Here is a 10,330-nt window from a genome sequence, read left to right on the forward strand (position 1 = left end):
CTAAGTTAGGGTACTATCACCCGGCCCAGTAGTCAGAAGTCGCTGAATTTCGACATCGACTACCATAAGGTGTGGGTCCCCAATTACGTATCCAGCAGTAAAGTTTGCTTTTGGAATAGCAATTTAATCTAGATGTCTGGTGATAATAAGATGCCAGTACGGGGTGAGGCAAGCATTCAAATTAGGCTGGGTCGTTAGAAGAACGGTATGCGACTGAAGGATGTTTGCCAAAACCTGCTGACGAAAAAGGGGCTTTCATTTTCGGGCACGGATAGAATGGATCAATGACAGCAGAGCGCGTGCACCTGCCGGTAAACTCGATCCAACATTTCCGGTGTGCGACTTAAGCATGAGGATTTGAAAAGTCAACAAGTAGAAAAATAGGAAAACACGCAGATGTGCCCTCTGAGGTGCTGTTTTTCAAGTGTGTTCATCATTCATAATTTGGTGAGCATATCGGCATATTTTTTGCCTGTGTCGACAAGGGTCTCGAGTAGTAGGCGGCTTTCAGACACAAACGCGCCTCGTAGTTGGCCACCGGATACTGTCTGAGCTGTCTTAGTAGATGCTTTTTAACAGCGCTGGCCAGCTCGTTTTAGGTCATTCTAACCAATTTTGGATTTCCTATGATTTCAAAGTCCTTTGATTGGGAATTGCATGACAATTTTGGAGCTCTAATACAGCAGTTTGGAGAACAATTGAGCTCAGTACAAGTACAAGCATTTGCACGTTTACCTGAGGCCCAGTTTTTACTGTGGAACGTCTCAAGTGGCACGCCGATGAGTATAAATGGCTCAACGGAGTATTCTATGGATTATCTTCGTTGGTTTGTAGCGGTTGTCCAGCTGTCAGCAAAATTTTAGGTGCTTTAACAAACAAATTCCGAAAACGGTCTGACTAACGTTTTCGCCGACTTGACTTTTATCAGTCTGATTGAGGCGCAGCTACATTATTCCTAGTGATATCCTGTCGCCTTTCACGAGCCTCACCGCTGGGGTACTTATATTTGGTCCACGTGGTAGGCAAGCCCGAAAACTGCTTGTAGCTGGAGCAAAATATAACGGCATCCGTACAAATGTGACGTGAGTGAGGTTAAACAATTAACTGTCAACCAAACCAAAGCAGATGCAGTTATCAGTTATGGTCTATGTACAGATTTTGGAAGTCTGCGGCGGAGACAGAGTGGAAGGCTTCATTTTGAGACCATTTTCAGCTCTCAAGTATCGCACCGGAAGTATTTTCGCCGATGCCCAACCGTTTCACAAGTTGATACTGCCACAATCTGTCAGTTATACTGAACCTAAAGCTGTTCTACTTACTGTCCGTTGGGCATTGTTCCTCCCTTGACATTCATTCAATTTGTGGCCTCACGCTATTTCGCGAAAAATTTTTGTTTGATGTTTTCTGAAATTAGAAAATCTCCTACTTGCAACAGGCGAGGAATTGAAGCTGGGTAGTATAAGGCAAATTAACCGCTAACGTAGAGAAGCGTGCGTGTTGGAATATTCCATAAGCAAGAAACTTTTCGGTAATGTATGGCAACTAATGACTGCGCCGCCCACTAGAAGTCAACCGAAATAAGTTGCAACAAAACTGTGGGGTTTTCGAATTCTATGTAGCCTGCGGCCTAATATTAGACCTTCCAGTGATATGTTGCTCATGACATTTCCTTTGAGCGAGCAGATTTCCAAAGCGACTGGCACCCACCGGTTCACATGTGATTGCCAGCTCACAATATAAAGCGTGAAATTAAATCTCAGTATGTTTGAACGTAAGGAGGTGTTCTTCAAATGGGAAGTAACATCTACACAATATATGATGCAACTTTTACCCAGGTGGGTAGTTGAATAACGTTTGTATGTGCCACACTCATCAGACGCAACCAGTTAGATGAGTCTGCTTACCAAACATCAGGACAGATCAGCTCACTTTGCGATCAACTTAATAAACAAAGCTAAATTGATGCTCTTTGGAGTATTGATGATACCAGTTCTGGGCGATCCACCACTAGTCAGGAGGCACTGCGGTTCTAGGATACCTCCAAATGCATTGCCAACATATCGACGAGGCATACTTTGCAGTAGAAATCCTGATGACCTCGTCGGAATTAGAGACCGATCATTGTACTTCACAATAAACATGCGTGCTGATGCTTATCTTGCCGATTGTTGTATATTAGGGTTCTCTATGTTTTGGGGCCTTAGTGTAAGAAAGACATGCCAACAAGGAACACAGCAGGTTTGTTGCAAAAACGCGTGTGAAACAAGTACAACGGACTTTGCGCCACTTCAATTCAATTTTTCACGCATCCAGCTAGATTGATTGACGTCCCGGGATGCTTGTCGGCGTTCTTGCAGATATTTTGTTAAAGATGAAGGGGCTCAGTGGGTTTCGGGCATGGTAAGATTATTTTGAACAATCTGGCCCGCCTTACTGTCACTTGTTGTAAAAGATATGCCCACGTTCACACGTGCCGCTGATTATGAGGCCTTCTCAACGCATGATAGACTAATCCAACGGTCAATTGCTGACCTTCACCATCATAATCACGCGCATGGTCAGTCCAGCATACAAACGCTTGAAATTATAATACTTCGATTGGTTAAATGTTTTTATTTATTCAATGAACTGATGAAAATAACTCCGTTTTGTTTTCCGTTAATCGGGTTCACTCGATGATGAATCTGAAATGAAAAATGCTCATCCGATTCAGTCTCGTCCTTTTCCTTGTTAAGGATGTTCAGAGGTCTTACTAATTGTTCAGTTATTCTCGTTGTCGACGATGAAGGAGCCCTGCATACACCGATGTTGTAGTATCGGGATTCAGTGATTGTACGTATAATTAAACTAAACGAAGTTGGAACTAAAGACGAATGTACACAAGGTGGACATAAGTTTAAGTGCTACAGGTTTGGGCGCTAGAGTTCAAGAGTTAATGAGTCTCCAAACATGCCGTAGCAAAGTCCAAGAGTGTTGGCGGCTACTTGATACTAACTCTTATCCTTTGCAGCAATTTGTTCCATTTTCACATCACTGCTTCCCAATCCATTTACCCTGTAGCTTAATTGAATCAACTGCTCCGCTGTCCTCATTATAACTTATAGCTATTCCATGCTCGAACGGAGGAAAGCACTTGCCAATAGGCGTTCTATTGGTGGACACTGATTTTCAGCTCCTGGTCGTTTTTATAAAACGGCTCTTCTATGGTCTTCAGGATCCGGCCATAGCTTAAAAGCATCCACCTCTCAGAGAGACACACTTTTCATGTCTGTCATATGGCTTCCGAACTCACCCAACTCATCATTTACGCAAACGTATTGCCACTCAACTTGACTTCCAAATCTTGTCTAAACCATCCGAATGAATGAGTAAAATGTAAGCCAATGCTGGCATAACCTCATTGTCTCTGAAAATGATGTTGATGCTCCGAATGAGTTTTGCGAATTTTACTCTCTCCAATTACCCCAGGAACAAATACCCTTTAACATACATCTGGACAGCATACATAATCAAAAATTTCAGATATTCCGTCTTTTTTCTGTGCAGACATACCACAATTCATCATCTCAGTGGGCTTTGACTGCCACTTTGACTGCTTCACCCGATTGGAGATTTAGATCACCATTCAACCCCAAACATCCATAAACACTCACGCTAAGTCCGTCCCATTTATCTGCTCCTGTCCCTGAGGACTCGAGGACCGCGTGGTTGACAACATTCATCTCCACTGCATGCCCGGTTCTCAGACACCTTCAGTATTCCATGCTGAGATTCACACTCCGCCTTCTGTCCGCGATTCACACTTTCTCCTTTCATTGTTCTATTCAAAGTGCAATGTACACCTCCATCGATTCCGAACGCATAATCAGTTATCCCTATCCTATGTCCCAGTATTCAGCACCCTCAAATCACTTTAACGACAAAACCCACCGCGGGAGAGTTTATCAGCTTCCTGATTAGAGCCGTTGACTTGCAGTTGAGACTATCGGTCTGCTCAGCAATGCGGAAAATTGGGAGGAAAGCAGCTTTTCACGGAAGCACGTGTCTCTGGTACAAGCTTGCCCAAGTTAGTACATATACCCCGGAACATCACGATGTGAGTCTGAAAAAAAATAAAAAAAATAAAATAATACTACTTCACATGTAAGATTACAGTGACCAACAAAATGCATGGGGCGCCACGTCCATGAAACCATGCATTCTGAAGAGCCCCCAATCTTTTCACCGGGTTGTAACTGAGCACTTCATCTTCCAGAAGGTCAATACGAGGATGACTCGTATTTTTCTCCCATCGCTTGCTCGTGCACACTCTGAACAACTGATCCGTCTAGACTCGCATGTCTTCAAGCATTAGTTGGCACTTCTCTCTGAGCAGCAAGCAGTATAGAAAGGCACCGATATTTTGAGTCGGTATGTTGCTTTACGTAGTCACCATCAACTGGTAGCTTGTGTTCTACAATTATATAAGCCACTTTCTGAGTGCGCGGTAGTGAACCTTCCCACATACTATCTGTGATGGGCTTGTAACCCCTTCTTTGCCCTGGCATGCTCGAATACGCTCTAATTTGCCCTCCCTTGATAGCTGATTCTATACCGCCCTTAACATGAGGTAGGTACCAAGACACGTAAGCTTCAAACACAATTACTGAAACCATTCATTCAGGGAGCTCAGTGTTCCCATAATGGAAATGAATTTTCGAAAGTTATGACATGCCACGCATGGTCGTACGGCAGTGACGTGGTTGTACGGCAGTGAAGCATCGGTGCTAAACACTGATGTCATGCTGTCGATGATGATGGTGATGATGACGTATCTCGGGTGGACTAAAGCAATCAGGCAATTCACTTCTGAGTAACAATCCAAACTTTTGGGCCCCATTTAGGTACCTCTAGGTATCAGGGGTGCTGGGAAAGTATTCCGCCGGGCTTTTCCGCGAGAAATGTGATTGCTTCAGTGGGCAGTAAAATCTGGTGAGCTGCAAAAATATTGATGTAGATCAAGATGAATTTTGGTTTGAGCACATACGCAGCAAAATGCAACATTTTGGTGCAAAAAGCTTTGCTCCATTCGTAAAGGTTTTGCAATTGAGATCAGTTTGCGTGTAATAGGCCCTTCTATTGAGACGTGTGTCCTTCCTACTCAGCTTGATGGGCGATTGCATTAATAGCTATTAACGAAAATGAAGGGCATTGCGCTGGCCCTCTTCTTGAAGAACACCGACCCTAGTGTACCATTGCCTGACGGTGCAAGTGATGTGGTGCGTGAGGCTGGAGAGCGAGTAAAGTTTCTGTGCCTGTGGGTGCGCATGCCTTGTGTGTCACTTGTTATTCCCCTGGCTCGCATACATTTTAGAAGCCGAAGCTTTTCGTAGTAGAATCAACAGTGTGTGGTAACCATTCTGGCGTGGCCACCAAATGCTCTGTGTGCGCCCTGTGGACAGCATTTCTCCGGAGGTGGGGTTTCACAACAAACTGTGTGGAGGAATGACAGTAATAAAGCTTATGAGCCAGGTCCCAGTAAGCAAGGTAGCAAAGCACCAATATTTATGTATAAATGAACCAAAACGTCATTGTGGGAATACTGACATTCACACTGCGGCAGGGCCACAAGCAGTGCAATGCTCTTCGCTACAAAACCTTTACGAACGGAGCAAAACTTTTTGCTCCAAAATGTTGCATTTTGCTGCCTACGCGCTCAAACCAAATATCATTTCGATGTTCATCCATATTTTTGCAGCCCAACAGACTTTACTACCCACTGTTGCAATAACATTTCTCGCGAAAGAGTCTTGTGGAATAATTTTTCAGCATCCCCGACTCCTCGCGATGCCTGAATGGGCTCAAAAGTTTGGACTCGTACTCAGAAGTGAATTGCCTGATTGCTTTCGAAAATTCAATTCCATTGTGCGAATACTGAGCAGGCCACCGTATTCATCTCAGTTCAAATAGCGCGCCATAGTTTGTCGAACTCTTTGATGAATGCCGTTGAGGTAGTAAGAAAAAGGAGCAAACATGTTTAACACTTCTGTGCTTGGCACTCCTAGTGCAACTTGAGGCATGAAAGTGTAATACGCTTGTTTAAATCACTTGTCGGCGGAACGTCCTCTACTTCCTGCTTTCGTTTCGCGCTCTCCCGCCATAGGTTGTGATGGAACGCTACGCTAAATCGCCACCTAGGATCGAGGGTATGGTCTCTCTGAAGGTGGACAACCTGGCCTACCGCACCACTATCGAGGATTTACGCCGTGTCTTCAGCCGGTACGGTGAAGTTGGTAGGTTGAACTCTGTTCTGCTTCTATGTTTTACAGGCGACGTTTACATACCGCGTGACCCCTATACATTTGAAAGCCGAGGATTCGCATTCGTCAGGTACCCCACGGACAGAGAGGCCGACTCAGCAATTAGGGAGATGGACGGTCGCAGAATTGATGGTCGTGAGATTCGAGTGCAGCGCGCTAAGTACGGCCGACCGAACTCCCGAAGGATGAGGTTAGTCCGTTGTGTAATCCATCATATACTTTGGTGTTCCTGTTAGAGACTTGGGTTGATCAATTACGTTTTATGGTTTTCTGACCCCGAGTTACACGCTCACTGCTCAATCAAGTTAATGGTGTCCGCCCCTCTGCACGTCCGGTGGGTGTGTACACATTGGTCCCGCAGCGCGGCGCGTCTGCTTCAGGGCTATGGGGAATCAATCCACGATTGGAACCACCTTTCCATTTATTACTGGGTCGAATCGGTTGAAGTTGGCCGAAAAGTTTCTGGGCTTTCACAATTGTAGAAGAGCCAGTGATGAGGCGACTCCCGACCTTAGAGTACGGGAGCTCAAATTTCCAGGGTCCAGCTTCTGCGTAGGTGCTACTTGCATCCTTTTTAGAAGAAGACATTTATAAGGGTTTGCACTCATAGCTAGACTTGGCTGCGCAAATAGCTGACTCGCAAGCTCGGTTTCACGTTGCGGTCAGTCTTAAGTGGCAACGTGGACGTGAAGGCCTCTAGTTCTGAGCGGTTTGGCACCCTTTTGGGTTAAGAGTTTTGCGTGGAATTGGGGTTCGGGAGTACGGCGGTCAGGTTTGTTGCCTTTGCTGTCATTGTGTAAGGTATAACTTCACTGCAGTGTAATGTGTATCACAATCTGCGGTCATGGACTGATGAGCTCATTTTTTCGGTTGGGAGAGCCTATGTCGACCACAATGTGACGAGCTACATAGCATGAACGCCGTGTCTATTCAAGACTGATTCCTCGGCGACAGTAGTTGCATTCACTTATCTTTTGTGTATGCTCTGGTTTCGCGCTTGCATACTCTAGAAGCCGGGTCTGTAGGTCCGGCGTCACAGCTTTGCCTAATGAAGGTCGTGTTCGCTAACAGCTCACAATTTGTTGTGTTGGTAGAAATTCTACAACAGCAACCTCAACTCAAATTAGTCCATGCTCTAGACTTCCTCGTATGCCCTGCTTGCCGTTTTTCGAGCCCACATTGCCGCACACTTTTAGAGCCGGATCTCCGGATTCGGTGTCACAGCTGTGCTAAATGAAAGTAGTGTTCGCTAACAGCCCACAATCCGTTGGGTTGATAGAAATTCTACAACAGCAACCTCAACTCAAATTAGTCCATGCTCTAGACTTCCTCGTATGCCCTGCTCGCCGTTCTTTGAGCCCACCTTGCCGCACACTTTTAGAGCCGGATCTCTGGATTCGGTGTCACAGTTGTGCTAAACCGAAGCACTGTTCGCCAGAGGTCCACCCATTTGTGGACTGATAGAAACGTTGCCACAGAACATACTCAATGAACATCAGTATGCGCGCAGTAGCGCACTTCTACCGGCTTAGGATTCAGTCCCTTATGCGCTGTCAGTTCTGTAATTCTGGCATCACATCTGTGCTGAATGAAGGTAGTGTTCGCTAACAGCCCACAATTAACTGGGTTGATAGAAATCCCACAACAGCAACTCGCCTAGCTGTTACTCCATAATCTAGTCTTCCTCATATGCACTATTTACTGTTTTTTATGAGACTACCCTTCCGCACACTTTTAGAGCCGGATCTCTGGATTCGGTGTCACAGTTGTGCTAAACTGAAGCACTGTTCGCTAGAGGTCCACCCATTTGTGGACTGATAGAAACGTTGCTACAGAACATACTCAATGAACATCAGTGTGCGTGCAACGGCGCATGTTAACTGGTTTCGTATTCGGTCTCGTACGCTCAGCGTGACGTTTTGTATGAGCGCAGTTTTCCGCAAACTTAGAGACGGGTCTGCATTCGGTGTCACAGTTGTGGTAGACCGAAGCTTGAGATTCACAATGTGGAATATTGGTCCAGGTTACTACTTGAACGATACACCACTCGTTCAAGTATTATTGGAAGGGACAGTTATGAAGCATGCTAACCTTTTTGGAGTCTCTTCACACTTGCGACCGTATCGCTGTATCAGTTGTCACGGGTGTGATGAACCCGATGTTCACCAGTAATTTACTGTTTTAGAAACCGGATATCGGTTTCCTTCAAACCCTGGGGTAAGGTTCCCCTATTCAGATGTATTTTTACCAGAACCTCAACACATCAAAAGGATAGGTTGTCTCGAGTTAACGTATGACTGGTTAGTTTGGTTTGGTAAACTGAACCACAATTTTCATGGTTTGCTCTTCCAGCTTGCGGGAATTAACGTTGCGTTGTCTTAGTTTAGTTTCCGCTTTTAGACGTTCCAGGTCTCCACGACGAAATGGAAGACGTTCGCGGTCGTTTTCTCCTGGGCGTGATCGCCGGCCTCCACGCGGTAGGATGAATGATCGCTTTCCACCACCACCGCGACGCTTTAGTCGTTCTGATTCTCGTGAACCTCGTTAATGTACATGCTTTTACACATCTCCATCTACTCATATAAAGCAGAAATTTCATATATTTTGCTTCTTTTAATAGCGGAGCTGTTTCGCTGGGGTGGAGTGCATTGTTTGCAGTCTGACCACTTCTGTTCGGGGTATGCACGAGCTGAAATGTGGCGGTCGCTGAGCGAGCGCCTTCCGCGTAATTACTGGTGTCTGCGCTTTCGTTTGTTGCTGTGCTTCCTCCAAACTCGAGTTTTATGCAGACCTGTTCACTTTGGGGTGCTGTCCTTGTGCTGGAGTTGGACCTCCAAGCTGTTGCATACAAGTCGTGAAAATAGATCATTACCACGGCAGCGTAACGTGCCGAATGCGACCAGTCCCTTCCATGGACTTGCCGTTCATGCCTTCTGTCCGAGTTGTTCGCAGGCCCAACGATGGCAGCTGAGTTAAGTTTGCGGGACGCGGTCGTGCGATCCAAGTCCCCTTCACCATGTAGAGCTGCTGGCGGTTAGCTGCATTTGGTCGTAGTTTGCTGAATGGCGTTCACAATCGGGTGTTTCGGTGCCTTGTTCTTTTTTGTCTCAATCAGTCATGAGTTGCAGATGGTCCGGCGGATTTCCTGTTTTCCGAAGTGGTCTATCTCACGGTAAGTCCACGCTCCTAATAAGGATGTTTGTTACCTCATTTCCGTTTTGAGGTCGTTCACTTTGAGCGTTGGTGTTTGTTGGTACTCGTCCGGTGTGATTCATGTTTGTGCATCCGGGCGCGCCGCGTGTATATGTTGAATATGACTCGGTTTGATTTTATCAGTAGAGCCACTAAATTCGGAATGATGATTCTCTCTGACGTGTGCGTATCTTGAATAGCCTTAGTTGGCTGCTGATAAATAGAAGGACGGAAGCCACGACGGCGAACCTCATCCGGGCCTTCTAGTCCACTTTGAATTATAGCACCTACCCATGATCGCACCCCCTGGACAACTTGCTTTATGAGACTTACTGCCAATGTTTTGTCCCGACCGAGTTTTATCCTAGTCATGGTCGTAATGAAGTGATTACGTAAGGGGTTGGGACCTCTGAAATTCCGAGGCTTTGTTTATTTCGAGCATTAGCGTCTACCTCATTAGTGTAAACACCAGACGCGGGGCGCCAGATGCTAGTCCTGCATCGATCCATTCTGTTTATGGGATGGGCCAACCCACACGTCGAGGCACCACATGCATCTGCTGTCACTGCTCCTGAGTTTTGAGGGGAAATGCATGCCTTAGGAATCACAATAATTGGTCTTCAGACCTCATCAAATGAGTGACACTCGGACAGCGGCGTAGTCTTGTGCGAATTTGATTGTACTGTCACGTTGATAGGTCAGTTTCCTAAGTTCCAATCTGTGCCAGTCACCTTTGTAAAGACCTTACGATACCACCAGCAGGAATGCCTCAAGCTCATCTCATCACTGCATCCGCCAGGTCGCTAATCCCGTCATCTCATGTGTAGCTAGCTAGATGA

General features: G+C 45.9%; 2 protein-coding genes across 2 annotated transcripts; one reads left to right on the forward strand and one right to left on the reverse strand.

The window, feature by feature from the left end:
- Nucleotides 1–6,093: 6,093 nt before the first annotated feature.
- Nucleotides 6,094–9,009, forward strand: T265_02698 (hypothetical protein; the record flags this gene model as incomplete). The annotated part of the gene is made up of 3 exons (XM_009167000.1): nucleotides 6,094–6,272; nucleotides 8,700–8,776; nucleotides 8,920–9,009. The coding sequence occupies 3 exons, from the start codon at nucleotides 6,149–6,151 to the stop codon at nucleotides 9,007–9,009; spliced, it is 291 nt and encodes a 96-aa protein (XP_009165264.1).
- T265_02699 (hypothetical protein) lies at nucleotides 6,600–6,887 on the reverse strand (the record flags this gene model as incomplete). The annotated part of the gene is made up of 1 exon (XM_009167001.1): nucleotides 6,600–6,887. The coding sequence occupies one exon, from the start codon at nucleotides 6,885–6,887 to the stop codon at nucleotides 6,600–6,602; it is 288 nt and encodes a 95-aa protein (XP_009165265.1).
- Nucleotides 9,010–10,330: the final 1,321 nt, after the last annotated feature.

The sequence above is a fragment of the Opisthorchis viverrini genome (assembly GCF_000715545.1).
Source record: "Opisthorchis viverrini unplaced genomic scaffold opera_v5_34, whole genome shotgun sequence".
In the NCBI taxonomy this organism is placed as follows: Eukaryota; Metazoa; Platyhelminthes; class Trematoda; order Opisthorchiida; family Opisthorchiidae; genus Opisthorchis; species Opisthorchis viverrini.